The sequence below is a fragment of the Denticeps clupeoides genome, chromosome 1 (assembly GCF_900700375.1).
Source record: "Denticeps clupeoides chromosome 1, fDenClu1.1, whole genome shotgun sequence".
NCBI lineage: Eukaryota > Metazoa > Chordata > Actinopteri > Clupeiformes > Denticipitidae > Denticeps > Denticeps clupeoides.
The window spans coordinates 11,974,019-11,997,173 of NC_041707.1; the positions used below are offsets into that span (position 1 = coordinate 11,974,019).

General features: G+C 41.0%; 2 protein-coding genes across 2 annotated transcripts; both read right to left on the reverse strand.

The window, feature by feature from the left end:
* Positions 1-2,408: 2,408 nt before the first annotated feature.
* Positions 2,409-9,220, reverse strand: tmem30aa (transmembrane protein 30Aa). The gene is made up of 7 exons (XM_028988534.1): positions 8,759-9,220; positions 8,201-8,305; positions 7,150-7,257; positions 6,792-6,879; positions 6,546-6,689; positions 6,177-6,389; positions 2,409-2,754 (listed from the first exon to the last, which is right to left on the reverse strand). Exons 1-7 carry the CDS (start codon positions 9,005-9,007, stop codon positions 2,561-2,563), a joined length of 1,101 nt encoding a protein of 366 aa, XP_028844367.1. The 5' UTR covers positions 9,008-9,220; the 3' UTR covers positions 2,409-2,560.
* A 1,973-nt stretch (positions 9,221-11,193) lies between these two features.
* On the reverse strand, positions 11,194-22,824 carry LOC114802067 (filamin-A-interacting protein 1-like). Its single transcript, XM_029000704.1, has 7 exons — positions 22,678-22,824; positions 19,610-19,783; positions 18,173-18,461; positions 17,109-17,282; positions 16,457-16,635; positions 11,739-14,355; positions 11,194-11,605 (listed from the first exon to the last, which is right to left on the reverse strand). Exons 3-7 carry the CDS (start codon positions 18,452-18,454, stop codon positions 11,396-11,398), a joined length of 3,462 nt encoding a protein of 1,153 aa, XP_028856537.1. The 5' UTR covers positions 18,455-18,461; positions 19,610-19,783; positions 22,678-22,824; the 3' UTR covers positions 11,194-11,395.
* Positions 22,825-23,155: the final 331 nt, after the last annotated feature.

Consider the following 23,155-nt stretch of genomic DNA (forward strand, 5'->3'; position numbering starts at 1 on the left):
TAAATGCAGAGGACACATTTCACTGCGTGCACCATGTGCGGTGCTTCTGTGTAGCACAATGGCAATCTCTTCACTTTCACTTTCAGCACCCTGTGAACCGTGTTGACCTGATTGTCAGATCTCTCCACAACTTATTCAGGTTAAACAGGGTGCCTCTTCAGCAACACACTGGTGTGTTAAATATTTGTGCATGACGGCAGCACCTTCAGGCTGCGGCGACTCTCCTTGCTGAGCGGCTGTCAGGGTTCTGCAGCGCTCCACAAAACCACGCCGCTCCGATATGAAATAAAGTTTTATTTGACAATGACACAAGGGTGCTGAAGAATAATAGCTGTTCATTACCTCCCCATAACACACTTACAAATGCATTATAATCATACTTTAACTGGGCAGTGATTTGGTGTCACACATTAATCATGGGAAAATGTATATAATGAGACACGTACAAGATTATACACGGGAGAAAAAAAAACAGCCATTAAGTATCGTAAAATCCATGGCAAATTTAAAGTGCATATCTTTAGACACTGGGTGTCTCAATTCAGTAGTGGTCTGCAATAAATACGTATTAAAAACCAAACGACAGAAATAAAACAAACACTGAAATAAAAACACCAAGTAAATCCAAAAGGGGTTTCTGTAAAAAGATATACTGACTTTTTCTTTCTCTTTGGTCCTGCATGCACAGCGAGGAACGTATGATGCTGTGATCTTTTAACAACTGGCCCAGTGTGCATTTACACTAAAGGTACCTGCAGAGGTACAGAAAGAAGTAACAGTACATTCCACAATTACAACTTCAATCCAGTTACAGACCAGGCAGTGAGGAGATGTAACGTACAGAGAGACAATAACAGGCCACCGTCCCCACCACGTGGAATGCAGGGCTGCTCATTTCAGAGAAGACAGAATTGCATTGCATACATATTCCAGGGAAACGCTGACAACAGTTACACACACAAAAAGCCCATGCCCTTAATGCCACAAAAAGCAGACTGAAAATGACTGAGCCATCCCAGGCTCAGACACCCGGAATCAGAATTCCATGGGTCTAATGCAGGGGTGCCCAACCCAGTTCCTGGTGCTCTACCCTCATACCACTACTGAGCTGGGTTGAGCCATGAGAAGCAATCTCAACAATTTCAACTTAAGCAGGAGCTAAAAGTAAACAGTGACATCCATACAGGATTCCACGACACTTCCTGGAAGCCTGGATTCATGAAATGTAACACTATGTTGACCAATGAACATGCAGTTTGCTGTTTTCAGGCAATTATTATAAATGTTGATCATTAAGTAATATTGAATTTTACCCACGTACAGTAAACGAGAAACGAGAACGTGTTCTGGGAGTCAACGCATAGTCCATGTAACTAACATTTGGGCCGTTTCTTGTGACCAAATGTTGCACCAGTTATCATTAGCAGACATTAATTTTGGGGAAAAACGGCACATTAACAGATATGGCCATAATGTTAGTGTAACAGTGCACACATGTATGTTGTGCTTCTCTTCACTTAATAGAAATAAAAAGTACATTCAAGGCAATTAACGAATGTAAATGGACAGTTGACCCTTCCTGTAGCCCCTGCATGAAACTGTGATTTATATTCAGAAAATTAAAAATATCTGTATTGTGACACTGCTGTTGTAGTGGTGTTTTTTTCTTGCCAACACAAGCCATGTACCATTTAGTCCATGAGCAGACAGTCCATGAGCGGATATCTGTGATCTCAGCAAATCACAGAAGAACAAAATGAACGGATATCATTGTCTAGCATGGCAATCACACAGTTTAAACCACTGTGACATGAGACAACCATGGACAATTTTTTCAATAAAGACATAATTTCAACCCATCTACAGTACAGGCCAAAGGTTTGGACACACCTTCTCACTCAGTGTGTTTTCTTTATTTTCATGACCATTTACATTGGTAAATTCTCACTGAAGGCATCACAACTATGAATGAACACATGTGGAGTTATGTACTTAACAAAAAGTGGAGACCTGGCCTCCACAGTCACCGGACCTGAACCCAATCGAGATGGTTTGGGGTGAGCTGGACCGCAGAGTGAAGGCAAAGGGGCCAACAAGTGCTAAACACCTCTGGGAACTCCTTCAAGACTGTTGGAAAAACATTTCAGGTGACGACCTCTTGAATGCCAAGAGTGTGCAAAGCAGTAATCAGAGCAAAGGGCGGCTATTCTGAAGTAACTAGAATATAAAACATGTTTTCAGTTATTTTCACCTTTTTTTGTTGAGTACATAACTCCACATGTGTTCATTCATAGTTTTGATGCCTTTGATCTACCAATGTATATGGTCAATGTAAATGGTCATAAAGAAAACACATTGAATGAGAAGGTGTGTCCAAACCTTTGGCCTTTACTGTATATCTGAGTTGCATTCAGGGACAAAAAAAAAAAGCACAAAGCTAAACTGCATCTTTACATAAATTATATTTTGGTGAAGAATATTTTAATACAGAATCGTAAAAGAGCTTGCAGTCCGTGCACGTTACCAGTAAGATTACTGGCAGTTCTTGCTTGAAGTCATCTCAGTTGGGAATGTCAGCGTTGTTGTTGCGATTGCCGAATTTGTGGTGTATGATAAGGAGGACGACGCCCAGGAAAAAGCACACAGAGCCTACAGTGATGTAAGCGATGCCCAGGAAAGGGTTCTTCCCACCCATCCAGGAGATTGTGCTGAGGATCATGCGTTTATGGCCGTCAAAGCTGATCACGGGGTAGTCTGGGTTTTTACTGTTAAGGTCCCAATCACCAGCAAAATCCCAAAGCTTGCACAAACGGCACAAAGTAGCAACTAAAAGATCATTTCACGATTGTTAAATCATACCTAGTCAACTACTAAAATCAAGTTAGCATATGCTACAAATTTAAACTGTACTGCACAAAATTAACTAATTACATTTATGCCACTTATCTGACACCCTTATCCAGAGCAACTTACAGTTACAGGAACAACTCATAGTTAAGAGTCTTGTTCAGAGCCACAGGGGTAGTAAGTGGGGTTTGAACAAGTGACTTAGTGATCATATGGCTCATACAGTGAATCCGGAAAGTATTCACAGGGCATCACTGTCACAGCATTATTCCAAAATGGATTAAAAAAAAAAAAAAAAAAATTTCCCCTCAAAATTCTACACACAACACCCGATAACGACAACATAAAAAAATAACTTGATGATTTGGCAAATTATTTAAAATCCCACAAAAATGAATGGAAATCAAAATTTATCAACCCATGGAGATCTGGATTTGGTGTCACACTCAAAATTAAAGTTGGCTGATATAACTGATGATGTAATTGATTGATAGATTAAACCCTTTATTGCTGTTGCAACAAACAATGAGCAGGATACACATTAGGATAGAGGAGTGGGAATAAAAAATTTATTTTTTTTATTTTATTTTTTTAAAAAACCAACACCCGGAGATGGGGGGTAAGTGCATGTAAATGTGTGTGTATATATGTGTGATTAAGTGTCCTTGGGTTGGAGAAAGGAGAGTCGATGAGAGAGTCAAGCTGCCCCGGCCCTAACGGGTTAATTACGAGGCACGTGCTGATTAGGCGAGTCCATCAATCAGTCTGGCCAGCCTGGTGGGGTTTTTGACGGCTGTCACCATGGCCTTCAATTTCTGATACACCATGGCAATCCCTAATCCAATCAGTCTTGTGATCATGGTTCGGAATATGTATACGTCTTCAATATCCTCCACAGAAAGAGCAGACAGGCACATGATCCTCCATTTCTCCAATCAGTCCATCATGTACCCAGTGACAAACGCTCCAGCAGGACACTCAGGATCTCCCGGTCCTGGAACACCTCCTCGAGATGAATGTGTCAATAGCATTGAGAGACCAGCTGATCAAATCTATGGTTTTTGTTGATTGCCTGACCTCCCTACAATGCCTGGACATACTCCTGATGAGGTCTCCTGAAGGATCTCCTCCCAGATCTGGACTAGAGCATCCGCCAACTCCTGGACAGTCTGTTGCTGGATTCAGGTCTGAGGAACAGGTGGGTCAGTCCATAGCATCAATGCCTTCATCTTGCAGGAACTGCTGACACACTCCAGCAACATGAGTTCTTGCATTGTCTTGCCTTAGGAGGAACCCAGGGCCAAGTGCCAGAAAGCATAGGTTCTGACAAGTGGTCTGTGGTCACCACCTGCAGAACCACGCCTTCATTGGGGATGTCTTGCTAATTGCCTATTACTTCCCCCTCTTGTCTATTCCATTTGCACAACAGCATGTGAAATTGAATCACTGTTGCATCCTAAGTGATTGATTTGGAGTTACATTGTGTTAAGTGTTCCTTTTATACATTTGGCAGCAATTAAAGCCTGAGGTATTTTTGAATATGATGCCACAAGCTTGGCACACCTCTCCTTGGCCTGTTTCAGCCATTCCTCTTTGCAGCACCTTTCAAGCTCCACCAGGGTGGATGGGAAGCATCGGTGATCGATCTCTCCAGAGACGTTCAATCGGATTCAAGTCTTCAACTCCAGGCGGGCTGCCATGTGCCTCTTACTAAGGAGAGGCTTCAGTCTGGCCACTCTACCATCCAGGCCTGATTGGTGCATTGCTGCTCGTCCATCTAGAAGGTTATCCTCTTTCTACAGAGGACCTCTGAGGCTCTGACAGAGTGACCATCGGGTTCATGGTCACCTCCCTGACTAAGGTCCTTTTTGCCCCGATCGCTCAGTTTAGATGGCTGGCCAGCTCTAGGAGTTTGAACTTCTTACAATTACAGATGTTTGAGGCCACTGGCTCAATGGGACCTTCAAAGCAGCATAGGCCTACAGTATCAGATGGATCAGCCCTCATCTATCAACACAGGCCACCCACTTGTTCAGTTCCTAGTAATCTCATGACTGGATTACTGTAACTCCCTTCTAGCAGGTCTACCTCTGAATGCCATCCGGCCTCTACAACCATTACACAATGCAGCAGCACAACTGGTTTTCCACCTTGAAATCTACCAAAACCTCAGGTAAACTTTTTTTTATTTATTCTGGGGTGTTGTGTGTAGAATTCTGATGAAAATTTAAAACAAGGTTTCTAACATAACAAAATGAGGAAAAAGTGATGCGCTGTGAATACTTTCCTGATGCACTGTAGGTCGCTACTAACATATGGAATCAGATGTGGCAAAAATGTAAAAACAAAACTTTCCTAATTTCAAACAGAAATGAGACGCTGACGTAAAATAAAGATGTTGGATTTTTGACAACAAACAATCTCGCTCTTCATTCAATTACGCTGCTCATTTTTTTTCTGTTTCTGTGCTGGCTTTTCAGTCACTCCGCCCCCGTTTTTTTGTTTACGCTGCCTGAGGATTCGGTTGGATCACAAATGGATATTACTGCTGTCCGTGCACATTTACATTTACAGCATTTATCAGACCCCCTTATCCAGAGCGACTAACAATCAGTAGTTACAGGGACAGTCCCCCTTGAGCAACTTAAGCAACTTAAGGTTAAGTGTCTTGCTCAGGGACACAATGGTAGTAAGTGGGATTTGAACCTGGGACTTCATAGGCAAGTGTGTTACCAACTAGACTGCTACCATCTCGCAGTGTGTGAGTTCAGAGTAGTGATGAGAAGTTCTGCTTTTTTTCCCCCCCCGAGAGCCTCATATTTTAGCCTTATTTGGTAAATATGATTTATCAACACACAAAGCATTCATATGCCAATTAAGGCTAAAATATGAAGCTATAGATGATAAACTAAGAGCTGCGCCACAAGAGCCGGCTGAAAAGAGACACACTTCCCATCACTATTTCAGAGAAATACAGCGGCCACTTAAATACTGCTGGCCAATGAAGAGAAGCCCCGCTCACACGAGAGAACTGTGCCAGACTCCTCAGAAAGTTTTGTTTCAAATTTCTGGCACAAATCCGATCCCATACTACCACCACATGATTTCATATTGATTCCCTTTTAATGTTTTGTCTATACCATGAACACAACACTAATCCAACCGAATCCTCTATCCCTGTGTTGATTAAATTCATTCATTGAACCAACTTGCTTAATAATGATTCTGTGCGGTATTGAGCGTCTTGAGGGTAGATTATCTGCTAATCGCATATCAGATTATTATACATAGGCTACAGCGAGTCCTCTCCCCATTTTTGAAAAGGATACTGTAGGTTATTTCCAGAGTGTAGTTCCCTGGAGGCAGTGTTGGAGTTAAATTGTCCTTCTTCTTCTGGATGATGCGGTACAGCTTCCTGAACGTCGGCAATGCAGCAGTGCGCATCCACACAATAAAGTCTTCATTGACAAATCCATTGTTTTCTGGGTTTGTTGGATCCAGCTCATAGACAGGATTCTGCCAGTTCTCAGGCTTAGTAGTACCTAGTGGAACAAGACATTTAGGGTTCATACCAAAACTCCCTTCGAGTTTTTGGTAGAGCTCACATAAAGTATTTAAAATGTATAAAATGCAGTTTAAAACATTTGAAAATTCCACTTCACTAATCTAGACTACTTCAAGAACTTCAGTAGAATTACCTTTAAATGCTGCTGTAAGGTTGTTATTTCCTCCTGGGTTCCTGAATTTGACGTGGGTGTCAGTCCACCAAGCAATGCCTGTCTTCACCAAAGGTATAGACATACTTGATTTATTGGGGTAGTAGTAGATTAACTCCAATGTATCTGTTGAAATAAAAAAGGGCAAGGTAGACATGCTATTTGAAAAACTAAATGCATTTTGAGCCCATTAGCATCATTTTTATTTTCCACCAGGGTATATTTTACCATTGAAAAGGCTGTTGGCGATGGCACCACATGGGGCGACGGGCAATCCGTTTCTCGTGCGGTAGGGCTCACACTCCTTACTGGGGTACTAAACAAAATAAAACAGATCAAGCTAATAGATTTTAGATCGCCACCTTGTGGCCTGAAATGCTTGGCATTCAACAGAAGGGACAACAATCACCATTTAAATATTGGCTGATTGATCCTATTGATCAAGGATCATATCCTTGTAAGAATGCGACGCTTGCACTCTAAGTTACTAGTTACTGCCATCTACTGCCAATTTGAATATGGAGGTAGCAATAGTGGAGGTTTATAGCAGGTAGTGGAGGTTTGCTGTCTTTTGATAAAAACTTACCAGTAAAGAGCTCTTGTCACCGTTCAGCTGACTGTCATCTCTAGACTTCACATAACGCCTGTGGTTCTGATAGAAGTTGGACAACCCATAGTACATGAAGACATTGTTCTGAAAAGGTAAAGCACATATTATAACAATGTCAGAGCAATGGAATAAGAATAATAATGTACTAACTTTACTACTAACACTGTAGTATTAATATTGGCTTCACCCTACCAGCAACTGCATTGGCACAAAATGCAGCTCTTATCTGATCAATAACAAGCAACCTAAAAAGACCTCAAATGAATAATGGATAGAACAGGAGGAGGTGAATTAAAGCTAAATTAGCTCACAAAGAAATGTTTTAATCGATTTACCCTCCCCATTAGTGTGCTTCTTTTACTACACAGTCAAGGATTTATTTTTGGTTTTATGAAGAAAAGCTTTTAAATTTAGATTTTCATCATTTCTGGCACTGCAACATGCATTAAAAGCTCAACAGAAGCCATAAGAGTAAGTACATGTGAATAAACGTGATCAAACTTCCCAGATTTCATGTTGGTTGACATTTTTAGTCTGATGGGATGAAAGAGCTGTGCGGAGTGGTCACGGAAAGTGGCGCACCCAGGTTGTAAGAGATTAATAATTAAACATGGCCCTTTACAAAATGCTCCACTGCTAATATTTAAAGAGCCACAATTAACAATGAAACTGGACAGTTACCCACACAAGATAAAACATTTGTTTGCCTGTTTTTGTTCAAAGCCTGCATTCTAGTGTTGGGGGTATTTTATATTAAACCTACTGGTTTAATTTTTTTTATTAATTAATGCAGACATACTGACGAGGTTTTACTTTAAACATTCTCTTTAGCTAATCAGGAGATCATTAAATGTACAGGTCCAGAGAAGCAAAATGGGAAAACAAATTTTTATGGTGGTCAAATGATATGTTTCGACTTCAGATTTAAAACAGTCTTGACTGTTCAAACCCTGACTTATATCTCAAATTATGCAAGACTGCGGTGGAACATTTTTCGTGAGACAATTTAAACAGAACTCAGGTTTACCTCGAAGGGCTGCTCAAGGGTGAAGGGGATGGAGCACCTGCAGGGGGTGGTGCTGTTAATACACATGTTGCATGGACTGTCTGGATCCATGCCTGTGTAGTCGATCTGAAACGACACAAGCCATGCCAGTTACACAACTCTACAGTCTTTTCTTAAAGATTACACAATACTACAATTTTTTTTATTCAAATAAGGGAACAAAATTACAAAGAATAATCTTTAAATGCTATTGTAATAATAATAAAAAACATAAATAAGTGTTAAAAAGTGTAAATATATCTCGACCTATATTATACTTCGGTTGTGCAATTGCTATGTAACTGGTTCTCTGTGGTTTATTGAATTTATCATATTTTTTATTGTATACTTTCTTAACTCAACCTGGTCTCGTAATAAGTTTTCCGTTTTATACTTAATTTGTTGTTAACTCAACAGTGTCATCGAGCACACGATATTTTTACACTTATCCCGGGAGTTTTCGGATTTAAGCAGAATATAACATTTACTTTCTATGCCTTTACTGTCGTCTGAAATATGCGATTTATTTGCCGAGTTTACCTCAAACTCCTTAATGTTGTTCGACGTCACGAAGAGTCCAATTCCGATCGGGATGAAGATGAGACCGATAACGAAAAAAGCCGGAAGCACCGTCCCAGCGGTCAGGATCGGCTGCCAAGCGGGCAGCCGCTGCTGTTTAAAAGCCGTGTTGTCGGGCTTCCTGCTCTTGACGGCCCCCGCACCTCCGGGACCCACGGACCCTGAATGGTGCCCGTCCTCTTCTTTAGCGTTGTAGCTGGACGCCATCATGGCTGCCGCGGCTGTCCGAGAGCCGGATCACGCAGGAGACCGAGGCGGAAAAGGACGAAGCGCAGACGCGGCACGTCCTGCTTCTAAAAAAAAACAGCGCGCCGGCCGAACGATCGAACGAAGATGTTCCGTGAAAACAAATCCACGCGAGCACCTGCCAACACGCAGGAATCGGCTCTCCCACGTACTGCTCCTTAAATCCGCTAATTGACAGGACTGAAAAACAAGGAAGTGTCTCGGCCAATAGGATGCGGCTCACGTTGTGACGCAACGCGCACCGTCACGGGCGTTGCGTCAAACGTCATTCCCGGGAGTTCAACAGGCAGTTGGTGCCGATGGACACCAACTTTATGTTCTGAAGCAATATACAGTACAGGCCAAAAGTCTGGACACACCTTCTCAATCAACGTGTTTTCTTTATTTTCATGACCATTTACATTGGTAGATTCTCACTGGAGGCATTAAAACTATGAATGAACGCATGTGGAGTTATCTGACCATTGGGTTCTTGGTAACCCCCCTGACTAAGGTCCTTCTCCCCAGATTGCTCAGTTTAGGTGGCAGGCCAGCTCTAGGAAGAGTTCTGGTGGTTTTGAACTTCAGGGGAACCAGGAGACACACAGTAGAGGTCAATTTTGAGCTTCATGGCAAAGGCTGTGAATACTTATGTGCATGTGCTTTCTCAGTGGTTGTTTTTTTTTTGCCAAAACCGCAAGTAAACTTTTTTCATGTTGTCATTATTGTGTGTAGAATTCTAAGGAACATTTTAATTTAATGCATTTTGGAATAAGGCTGTCACATAACAAAATTGTAATGTTTGAGTTGGATCATACAATTCAGAAGTTGGTACTTTTGTGGCCAGTCGTGTTTAAAATGTTTTATGGAGTAGTCTGAACATAGTTTGTACATTTATAGCACCTAAAAGTTGAATAAAATCAAGTAGTGCTATATTGGATTTATGACTAGTCCTTTTTCACAAGTAACTGATAAATGCTGTAAATGAAAATGAACTAAGTAACTTTTACTCAAAATAAATTCTAAATCAAGTATTTTTTTTACTTTTACCCACGTAGATTTTTAGATGGGTATTTTTATTTTTACTTGAGTAGAATTTAACCAAAGTTAAGATACTTTTACTTAATTACATTTTTTTTGAGTACTTTTTCCACCTCTGGCAGTGACAAGCCGGTCCTATCTGAACAACATTATTAATCCAGTCGTTGTGCCCCTGCATGAACAACACAGGCCTACTTTCATCTCCATCAAAATTGCATCTTTATGGAACAACTGCTGAAGGCTGGGGTACCTCGATTGGAGCGGCCTTCACTTTCGAGAGAAAGTTCGAGAGAAAACCTATGGGATCGCCTGAGTCACTGTGAAGAGGCTTGTAACACTGTACCCCAGAACCTCAAGGGCCAAAGGGGCATCCTTCAAGAAGAGTGGGATGCCATGCCTCAGCAGACAGTAAATCAACTTGTGAACAGCATGAGACAGTGTTGTCAAGCTGTAATTGATGCTGAAGGGCACATGACACTCACCTATGTTGTTGGCTTTTGTTTCAATAAATAGTTTGAAATGAGGAAATCACCATTGCATGCCCTACTTTCATGATATAAAATCACTGTAGTGAGACCTTTTAATGTTTTCCAAAAATTTCACCTGAAAGTCAAATATCCGTAACTTTTTGAAAGTACTGTATATCATTGTTGGAATAAAGTGTGGAGGAATTGAACAAACAGATTGACCACAATGTGAAATGTCAATATTATGAAGCATCTTGATCAAAAGCCTCCTGAAGCGCCTGGCAATGGAAGAACCTCTGACTCAAAGTGTATAAGTATTATTTCAAATTCTGTCCAGTTAACATAAACTAAATATATTTTCTCCCTTTTTAATATATACGTAATATAGCACTCTCATTGCTGTAAATGTATTTGTTTAATCAGGAAAACTGTTTAATTAAATAATAATTATTTTAAGAAACATAACAAATAATGTGTCCTACTTTGCAGGAGACATAGCCTCAATAATTAAAATAAACATACAAAATTACACCATAAAAAATAGAAAGAACAATAATACAAACACACACACATGTGTATGTGTATGTTGGGATATTCTGGTGTTTTATGTTTTTATATAAAGAGGCATTATTTATTTATTTACAAACACCAGAATATCCCACCAGTAAACATAATTTCTTTTTTCATATGGTTATTAAAATGCCTGGATCAGTCCGAAGACACAGTAGTCTCGGCATATAATGTCACACAATGATAAAAAAGATTACATAACTATTTACAGTAACAGTTGACATTCACTGCCGTTAATTAAACTTCTCTAATCAGATATCGCCTCACCAAGCAAATCCAGATTCATCACCTTTATTCAGTTCTTTAATCCATTTTGACTTGAGGCACTACTGTTTGACGACTTCTTCAGCTCTGATCTTGAGGACTTGCCCTCAGCATGAGATGCTGACTTCATCCCAGTAGATATGCCCAGGCTTCCCAGAACTCCTTTCCCAGTTTTCATACCACGAGACATGGGGATTCGGGTCACTCCTGACCGGGACGACTGGGTATCTGCTACTGGAAGCTAATGCATTGGAAGACATGGAGCCGAGATAAGAAGAGAAAGAAGATGAAGCATAAAAATGTAAATAAATAAGTAAATAATTATAACGCCTCATATGTTGTGGGCATGTATACGTGAAATAATCTAGACTCACCACAGAAAACGTTGGTCTGGCTGGAGCAGTGCAGACTGATGTTAATTTCATGCTGCTTGTCAACTTGGTGGTAGAAATCCTAGTAAAAGAGTTATGCTGGCAGTGCACTACGGTATTAGAGGAGAGCTCCTTGCTCTCAGATGCTGCAACAACAGGCCTAACAGTGGCCACTGGATTGTTTTCAGAGGAAATCTTGAACTGGGTACCCGAGTGTAAATGAATTTTTTCCTTTGTGGTGTTTTCAGTGGCATTAGAGTTGTGTTTTTTAATAGGCGCAGGCACCATTTGCTTTTCTGGAGTCACCTTAAAGACGGCCCTTCCTGTTATCATTTCTTGAGGCTCTGGGGAGCTCGAAACGTCCGACGAGGTGCTGGCTGAAACAATAGAAACTGGAGACATAGGCCTCTCGGTGGAGGGATGTTTGATCTCTGGAGATTTTGCCCTTGATATGGTAGTGAAAGTCAGAGGAGACTTGGCTCGGACTGGACTTTGTGGCCTGTTGCTACTCCTGTTATTTGGAGGGGCAGCATTTACGGTAGGAATGATTGTTGTCCGTGGATTTAGAGAAGAAGTAGCAGTATCTGTAGTATCCGTATTCAAATCTTCAACACAGGGACGCTTGATTTCCAAGGAAGCTTTGCTGTCTACGTGATCTGGCATTTGCTGTTGCTTTGTGGATCGTGTGGTCTCAGACTCATTGTGAGCACCTCCGTCCTTTTTCTTAATCCAAGGAATCCACGATCTTCTTGAGTTAAGGTCACTTGCAGAGGCAGGGGAACCAACAACAGCTGTTGATCTCACAGACGGTTTCCTGAGGCACTTTTGTCGAAGGTTGCTCATGATACGGTTCTCCTCTTGGACAGATTTCTTGATAAAGACGGCGGGCGTGTCTTCCTCGGCAGCATTAGTGCTCACCGCATCGGTTTGCACAGAAGATGATGCCATAGACACATCTACCATGCATCTCCCATTTGCGGTAGGACGGGGACAGCGACTGTAGCGCTTGGTGATTTCCAGTTCCTTGATAAGGTTAAAAACGTCGTTGCTCATACTGTTCTTTTCGTATTGTTCCTCAGCGAACCTTTGCCGGAGAACTGAATAGTCCACCTGAAGCCGTGACAGTTGGTCCTCTTTGTTCATAAGCTCCAGGATCTTTTCCTTGAGAGTAACGACATCCACTTCCAACTCCCTAGTTTTGGCCGCCTCCATTTTACAACTCTGACATTCTGAGTTCTCTTTGTTCAACACTTCATGCGTTTCTCTTTCTTTAGCAAACTTCATTCCGTTCATGTCCAAAATGTCACAAGCGTTCACTGCCAAATTTACTCTGTCAATCTGCTTCCCACTGTCCTCGAAGTTTTTGCTCTCCAAAGTAATTTCACAAACTTTGTTGCCATGTACTGTCCTCCCTAGCCCATTCTTTTCAGGTTCTTCTAATTGATACATGAGACTCTGTTTCATGAGACTCACCTCTGAACATAGCTCCTTATTCCTCGCCTCTTCCCCAGCAAGCTTAGTCTTCAGTTCCTCCTTCTCTTTGGTCAGTGTGGTGACTGTGGTTTCCAGTTCAGATTTTAGTTTCAGAAGCATTTTGCTCTCTTCAATGAGTTTCTCTGTGACCTCCATAACTTTCTCTTGCTCAGCCTTGAACAGTTTGTTCAAGTCGTCTTTCTTCTTTTCTTCTGACCGGATTTTCTCTGCCATGCTCTTCCGTTCGTTAATCATGATAACAGTCACAGACTTGAGCTTCATCAGATCATCCTTGAGGGTGAGCTCAGCCTTTTCCAGTCTCAACTCAGTAGACTCCAGTTCCTTCATGCGAATCTTCACCGCTACAAGTTCATCTGTCAGCTCTTTCATCAGACTTCTCTCTTCGTCCAATGCAGAATGCAGCAGGGCACATTCGGAACGACTGGCGCTGAAGGATCGCTCCAGTTTTTCCAACTCTGAAATCCTTTTCTGGAGCTTGTCCACATCCATCTTGAGCTCTTTGCCATGACTTTCTTCATCTTGCAGTTTCGTCCTCAGCTCTCTGCACTGGACTTCTGTCTTGCTGATTTCCTCATCTTTGCCCTCCATTTTTAACACTTTCTTCCTGAGGTTCTCCAGCTCTGACATAAGGCTTGTGTTTCCAAACTCCCCATTTCTGATTTTATTCCTTAGCTCCTGCAGTTCATCGGCTGATTTCTGCAAGACCCCATTACTTTCCTCCAGCTCCTCAATTTTAGATATTAATCCTTCCACCTTCTGACATAGTTGGCCATTCTGGGTCTCTTGGGTTGTCAGCTTAGCTGTCATCTCCTCATGTTCCCTTGCAAACTTGACCAAATTGCTTTTTATATCAGCCTCCAGTGTTACAATCTTCTGACTGCTCTCAGTTGCTTGGCTGGAGTTCTCACTTAGCTTTTGCTCTTTCTCTTGTAGCTTCTGGATTAACTCCTGGATCTTTTGATTCTGCTTGTCAATTTTCTCAAGGTGAAGTTGCCGTTCATCCACCAGCATCAGTGCAAATGATTTCAGCTTCACCAGCTCTCCTCTAACTTTCTCCAAGCGTTTCCTGTGCTCTTTCTCTTTCTTCACTTGATAGGCTCTCTCTTGTACTAGCAATTTCTTTAACCTGACGAAGACAACAGTAAAATATTATTTGCTGAAGGTAATGCTCATTCCACATGGTGTTTTTGACATACTGTGAATGAAATGTATGATCTGTACATTTACACTCAATGCCTGTGACCTAATTCCATGTTGTTTCAGCATTTAACCCAGGAATTATTCTATGGTATTAAGATACTTCGCTGATTTTAGGTCACTGTCGGAGCTATAAAACCTCATGGAATTTTGAATAAATTAAATTTCTGTATTTGTACTATAAAGAAGTCTTTTCAAAAAATCTTTATCATTACAAGAAATTATTTGAATGTAAAGTAAATGTATTGCCCAGAAAGCTTCAGAAAAAAAAGAGAAAATGAACGAGAATAAAATAGGGGTGCACAGGAGGGTCACAGAACTGGCTGAACTTAAATTTGATTTCCTCTGTCTGCATTTAACATGCTTCTCACACTTGAACGAGCCAGGGAGCTGCATTAGCACAAACAGACAGCTCGGCCAAACAAAAGTGCTCCTGCTGTTGTGGCTGGAACTGTGACCAAAAATCCAAAATGCAAGTGAATTTTTAACTAAGCCCCTTAGCTGGCCATCTTTCTCTCCTCCCATTCTTCCCACACTGTCTGAGCATAGCATTACTTCTGAAAGGGCTGCAAGTACCCAGTGAATTCCAAACACTGGACGTTTCATTGCCTACATGGGGAACGAAGGACGACACCATTTGCGCCACATTACAAGGGCAATGCAACAAATAACCATAAATAAATAATAAATATATACACATATAAACACAGCTGATGTAAAGAAGTTAGAGACACAGGGCATCAAAAGCTTGCTCATACATTATCCATCATTCAAAACTTACACTACAAAGTAGGTGTGTCACAGGTTGGTCCATACAGCCATATATCCTATTCTGCAATGTTGATGACCTCTAGTATACATGAAGTCCAGCGCCATACTCCAGCCATGATATCACTAGTGAAAGGTGAATATTCTGCAAAGTAGTACTGGACCCAGATGAGCTGGTGATGTCATGGTGCCCATATATGGCACAGATTTGTGAAGCTTTGGTCTTTGAGTGGGTGGGATTAAACCAGTGGGGGAGGTTTTTCTCAGCCTCATTTTCCATCAGCCCTTCCATAATGTGTTCTGGGGCGAGTGTGACACAATAATGTAACCATATGACTTGAATAATAAATAACAAAAATAATATATATTTTGCCTTCGCTCATGTGTACGTAAGTTGTTACATACGTTATATATGTCCTTATATACGTCTGCATTTACAAAAAAAAGAAAAAATAAAATAACTCACACAGACACACAAATGGTTATTACATTTAAAATCTTCCAAAGAGAATTCACTGCTTATCTTTGAGTTCCTAACTTTTGTCAGGTCATTATTGTGGCCAGTGCAAGTAGACATGCCTATTTTTTGCATGGTGCTTCTCATTCAAACAAAGGCATGATGGACAGGGCAATAGAAATAGGTCACTTAATACTGACATTCGCTCTTGACATGCAGGATCAGCGTGAACGGTTGAGAAACATCTGAAGGATGTTAAGAATGTTAAGGAAGTTAAGTGACTGTAAAACACTGCAGAACAGGACACGGTGCTGTTAGTGAGCAGTGGGCAGCCATGAAAGGTGCTCAGGGAGCAGTGTGTGGGGCACCTGAGTAGTGGGATTAGAACTGGCAACCTTGCGATTACGGGTTCGTTTCCTTACCCACTAGACCATCACTGCTGCCAGTTTAACGATGGTGTCTTTTTGTCCCCTATCTCTATCTCTCTGCGTGGACTACATGAAACCAGATCTCTTTGAAGTTTCCTCACTACCAGTTTCTCTGAACTGACACGCTTTTTGTCTTGGAGAGTTGTGTCAGTGACCATGGAGATGACCCCTGTGCAGTGACCCTTGTCTTGAACGTCGTGGGAGTCCATTGTGCCATGATGAACGGTGAGATTACATCATGTACAACAACACTATGCCTACATGACAGACCGCATGTGGGACTGCACGTCTCTGGCAAAACTATTGTGAGTAATAAATGATGGTGGAAGTGGATTTAGATACATGATTAGGAGGTTGTCATCTTTTGCACCCCTCACCTCTCTCTCTCCTGCTCCAGCAGGTTGGTGAAATCATCGCTCTTGTTCATGTAGTCAGCATGTTTGCACTTCTCAGTCTCCAGTTCCTGAATGGTCTGTCGATGGCATCGCTCAACTAGAAGCAGTTGTTCAAGCATGCGGCGATAGGACTCCTTGTGTTTATGCTGTAACTGGTCCAGCTAAATTCACACACACACACACACACACACACACACACACACACACACACACACACCCATAACAGTTCATCTTTGTTTTTTTTATGATTTGGAATAAAACTTTTTAATTTGTTTTACTAATAAATCTAAAATATGGTATAAGCAAAATAAATAGTTAGAAAGTATTGAAATAAACATACTATTAAAATTATAGACGGATCATTTTTTTTGCTAATGGGCAAACTTACAAAATCAGCAGGAGATCAAATAATTATTTCCCCCACTGTATATATACATCTATGATATGACAGAATATGGTACAGATCCACAGAAACAGATTTCCATTGCTTTAAAAACGTTAATTATGTGGCTAGGGTGCCAAGAAGCCTTATCTTATGCATCTTGTAATATTATCTGGAATAATTATTTGAGATTCACTGGAGATATTTTATTCTAATTGCAGATTTGGATATTCTTCAGCCGAAGTACCCTACCTGCACCATGGACATTTTGTAGACATCTTCATCTTTGATCTGTTGTGCCACAAGGAGCCCATCTCTTTGAAGGGCCTGAAGAGCATTCTGTGGTCCTGCTGATCCATAACGCCACTGCAGAGTCTCAGGTCGGCCTTGTTGAGCCTTCAATATGAGAATGGCATCCTCTTGCGCCTATAATTCAGTAAAGAAAAATGTCTTTTCACAAACACAAGCTCAGAGAGAGAATCATTTGCACTTCTCTAGTGTGTAGGCAGATTAAAAACTCAATGGAAACCTGGAGGATTAAACACTAGGTGGCGCCATACACCACCTCCCAAAATTATAATTTAATGCAATGCACAATTTTATCTCATAACAGCAGCAATCTGTTTATATAATGTTCTAATTTTGCCAAAATATGTGTGCATAAAACATACACGTACTACTGCACACGATGACCATGAGGCAAGTGTATGGGCAAATGCATTTCATTTACATTTACAGCATTTATCAGACGCCCTCATCCAGAGCGACTTATAATCAGTAGTTACAGGTACAGTCCCGTTGGTACAATTTAGGGTTAAGTGTCTTGCTCAGGGACAAAATGGCGAGTGTGATAGCCACTATGCATGAATGCTGATGCATGCTATGGTTAAATACATTTTCCCCCAAAATACTGAGGTCTGAAAAGAAAAAATATGGCCACACCTTTCGGGTTAGCATTCCTTGTACTCTTTTGTATACGGCTTTTGTATAGTCCAGATACGCACTATAAAAATTCACATCCTATTTGTAAATGTCACTAAAGCAACTAAGGCAATGGCAGAAAAAACAGAGATTGAGATCTCTAAGAAGCTGATAAACGTCAGGGCCATCAAGACAGAGAGTTTCCAAGCAAACCAGGTAGTGCAATAAGTAGAAAATGCATCACAACGTCATCACATTGACAGCGTGTGGGATTTCAAAAGCCCACTTTGAATGTCAGCAGGCGGAACATGCAGAATGTGATGATGGCAGTTGCCATTCACTTCCAAAGACATGAACAGTTTTCATAGATATTCAAGAAACAAAGCTTGAGTAACCTGGAGTTCTCCCTCCATGATTCCCAGAAGCTTCAGAAGATCATCTTTGGACAGGTCCTTCAACTGAAGTTTTTCATGGCAATGTGCAGAAGATGAGTCCTCCTTTTGTTCCATCCCTGAGTTCACTTTCTCTTCATCTACCTTGGGTTTACTTTTGACCTTCTGACTTTTATCAAGGCCATGTTGTTTTTCCTCCTGCTCATGAGCAATGTCATTCATTTGGTGGGTCATGACGAGGTCCCCGTCACTTGGGGTCTCCACTCTGTTACTTTTTGTCCTCATCCTCTACCTGCATTAAATCATGTAAGAGAAAACATGCAAAAGCAATCAGCAAAGGTTGAGCAGGAGTACAGCTACAGGAGTGTCACAGATGAGCACACTGAGCAGGAAGTGCATATTATTTTATCCTATATCCTGTAATATTCATTATCCTCGCTGTGGACTCCATACTCTTGTTTTCATAAGCAGGTCAGCTATAGCCAGCCTGAAAAAAAAAAACACTTCAGACTAAGCAAACACACCACATGAACCTTCTGACTCCTTGAAATATTATGCCTATTTCCTGTTTTAAATGGCACCAAAACATCTATGATAGGCAGAAGCTGCCAAGCTATGGCTGCTATTTGGCTATTTGTGTATGTGTGCGTGTGTGTGTGTGTGTGTGTGTGTGTGTGTGTGTTTTAATTTACAATGCATGCAGTTAGCAATCTCTTTGTGGCCTCTTTGAAGGTTAGACAATCAAAACATCGAAAATATGTCATTTTTGAGAAAAAAGTATAATATCTAAACAAACCGTCAAGGTTAAATGAATAGGGTTGGGCTCTAAACTGGCCATGGAAGCCTGTGTTTAAAGGCGTATTGGCGTGTGAAAGTACAGTGAGAAAGAAAATGGTATTTAAAGCAAAAGTACCGCATCGCACTCAAAGGCTTCTGTTCAGCATTTTGGCTGAGACTACGGAGAAGCACAACAATCCACAGAATATGCATCATACCATGTTCAATGGTTTATACCATATTCATAGCATAGCTCTTTGACAATAAATCTGAACAAATTGGGTGTTCCCTGTAGGCAGTTATTAGTACCTACCAAAAGTGATCCAGGGAAATGACACTGGTCGACAGGCAACAAATCATGGACATCCCAGGCTCGATAAAATGAGTTGACCAGGAGTGAAGGTTAGTCTAGATAGTCCCATCCACACAAGATTTGCAGTCATGATAGAAAAGTGTCAAAACACATAGTGCATAGTGGTCAATGTGCCCATGCTGAGGCCTGTCCACCAACGAATGTATGTACAGTGGGCACCTACACTGAACCCTTACAGCATTACAGTTGAACAAGAGTTAAAAACAGGACAATCTCAGATTACGTCATACTTTATCTGATAATTGTGGATTTTTTTGTACTATTAAGATATAGGCTATTTTTTTGTTTACCTAGGACTGGAAGAGGGCCAGGGTTGGATCTGCTTTTGCGTCTGTGGGATCGCAGACAGCCTGGCTGTGCGCTCCCAATTTGGACTCTGAAATCACTCACTTGGATCACCAGGACTGCTGTGCTTGCAGTTGTCAAAGTGACAGATGCCACCCGGGAAATGCAGATTTCAGCTCCTGTGTTAGAAAACATGGATTTAGAGGTGCATCTGCATTTTGATGAAGGAAAATACACTCAAGTTTTGAGTTGCTACCTGTTGCTAACATATATCACTTTCATTTACATGGACCAGTGAATGACCAGTTCAGAGCAAAAAGTTTATTCTTGCATTTTTAAGAAACATAAGCTTCTATAAGCCTTGCTGCTCTGTATTCATGGAGAAGGTCTGAGATTCTATATACCATGCAGTCTGTTGCACACATTCAAAAATGTATTGCTATGGACAGAATTTATCACTGTGTGTGTAATTTAAGGTACACTCGCATCTGCTCGAACGATTTTAAGCGAGTTTCCGCAGACAGATCTCTCACTGTTCTCTGTTATTTGGCTGTTACATCTTTCAGGCTAATGAAATATTGCGGCAAAATTTATTTGCAATGTCTGGCATTCATTCACTAGCGACTACCTGCCCAAGTCCACAGCAACAACATTCATTCCAGCTCATTTCTTTATTGGCAGCTTGGAGACAATCCAGTTCATCTTACTGTATATAGTGATATCCCTCTATTTATATCCCACTGCAGTATTTCTTAAGGCATCACGTCCAGCTCAGGCATCTGGCAGAAAATGATTTTCTATATTGGGTTTCATGCTCGTAGTATCTGCTTCATGTCTCATAAATATAGTCCCGAACTTTGAGGCAAGCATTTCATGTTACTTTCATGAATGTAAAGATCTCTTACATCTGTTCATTGCATCACAAACAGGAGACGTATACCCCTGTACACAAACCAGTTATGCCCTTTACTACAATTACAAATAGCTTTTGTGACATTTATCATTACCAAAGAACAAGGTCATGTGCAGTGGTTCTATGGGTGATATGCATGACATATTTGCAAACATGACTATTTTAGTTCAAATTCATATTTAAAATAATCCTCACTGTTCTTAGGCCCATTTACAGCAAAAGATGAAAGTGATGCTACAAACCCGTTGCACATTACTGTGCTGAACTTTCATTGGCTCATCTGTTTGAGGGCAGAGAACAGGATATGTCATCTGAAAAACTACACCATCCAAGCGCATTGCATCTAGTTACATGACATCATTGGAAGTCACCTTAAAAGGCTCACTTGGGGGTGGGGTTAAGGGCACAGGTCAGGTTCAATAAATGATATTAATAGAAAACCCTAATGTCAGTAGTGAAAGCTGTAACCGTGTACATCCTAAGTCACCAGAGTCATTATAGGTGTCGGTTTTAATTGTCTCCAGAATCAATGATTTGTGAAGATCGCTCCTTTGCATGAAAGTTTAATTGATTAATAACATATTTTATTTCAGTGCACAAAGTTCATGCATTGTACATGCAAATTGCAAAATTAATTACAAGGGGGATTCACAGAAACATTTACAATTGTAATTTATTGAGCAAATTTATTAAGCGTCTCCATTCAATGCACCTGAAGACACAGAACTGACATATTAGGGCTGAATGTCTCTGTTAACATACTCATAATTTTCAAAGAGGACAAAGTGTGTCTGGATAAGGGCCTAAGACAATTTGCTGATCATCCAGTCAGATAAACAAGCTAAGATTGTTCTCAGGAAGTTCTGCCTTTGTATAGACAATATGCCATGTGCTTGGTAAGAAAGTACTGCAAGCAGATCATGGGTGCAATAACTCAAGTCATCAAAGAATGAAATTTATGGTGTAGCAAATAAATTACATTACAGAAGAGTACTCCATTTAATGCATGTTCAAGTGAAGTGCTCAAGTGAGAACACCCGGCACCCGGCCTCCTTTACAGCGAGTCATAGATACCGATATCTCTACTGACTCCACACGGGGGGCTGTCTAAAGTGTCAAACGTGCCCCTAATATTACCCCCTCCCTTCAGCGCCTCCCCTCACGTACAGTATCGCTCTGTGACTGACTGAAACTGACTGTAGATCATAAAGCATGAAGCCTATTTCTCAGATATGAGAGACAACCGCATGCTCATTCATATTCAGTTCCATTACAACAAGCTAATATGGACACGGTGGGTTGAACTGGAATGTGTAGCTGGAATTTTTTTTGTTTTATTCAGATCATGATCACAAAAAAAAAAAAACAACATTAGTGTGGCCCAAACATAAAAGATCTATTTGATTTATGTTTGGAGTGCTTTAGAATATTCACTATTGGCTGTCTTCCAATGGCCCTTCAGAAAAAGTTAATGGGTTACTCATTTCTTATCTGCCCTTATGCTTCGTTATAATGCAAAATGCAGGATGCCTGCAAGGGCTCGATTCAGTAAAAGAAAACATTCAATGATTACAACTCTGAGCTCAGGCTAGGGTCCAAAATGCAACCTCTGCCTGAATAGAGCAACAATATATATTATAAGATGCTCACAAAACACCCAAGATGCAGGTAATCACACGATAGTCGGTTTAAGAACTGGTTAACACATACAGTGTGCAAGTGATTAATTACTGAGGCTCATCTACAAAATAATTCAATAGTAAGAACAAGTATGATAACCAGTCACAGCTATGGGGAGATATCATTGCCAAATGAGGACTAAAGAATGTGGGCTTCAGCTGTTCTTTATCTCCAAATACCACCGAAGATCACAATTTGCCTGTGAGTACGACTGTGTGTGAAGATTCAGGCATTAGAGCGGGAAAGTATTTGGTTAAGTATAGTTTTGTAACTAAAAAATGATGATGTTAATTTAGGGTACAAGGCATGCAGGCCTAACTAGCACAATGAATGAGTATGTACATGCTCATTTCACAATGAATAACAAGCTGCTGTTATACAAAATGCATGACTTCTGACACAGCCATACACAAACTCCAAGAAACTGGTTACAGGGAAAAAAATAAAGAGTGCAAAAAAAAAAAAACTAAACTTACTCACCTCTCACACACCAGTCTGAACACCAGGTGAAAATAATCCTTTGGCATGAAAGCAGTTGCTTGAAAAGCAGAACTCGTGAAGTCTTCTGGTATTCAGCCCTGCAGCCTTTCCATAACTGGAGAGCAGCTTGTCCAATTCTCCCGTTCACCTCCTCCTCGGCTAACTGAGGTCAGTAAGGAAATTACAGTCAGTGAAGAGTTAGGTATGCACCCTCTCGCTCTCCTTCACCGAAAGCAGCCTGAGAAGGAGGCTATGATCTCTGCTCTTATCTCTGTCAGGACAGGGGAAAGGGAGTCTGTGTCCGAGTGTGTATGGCTTAAATGTTTTGATTAGTTCCACCGCTCTTGCCTTGCTCTGCCACCGTTCTCTCAGCTTTGATCAGAGAACACGGGGACTGGAGCTATATTTAATCACTCTGCACACTTGTCTGTAGACCAGAGCCTCTAAGGGAGATTTGGGGGTGTAGACACTGAGATGT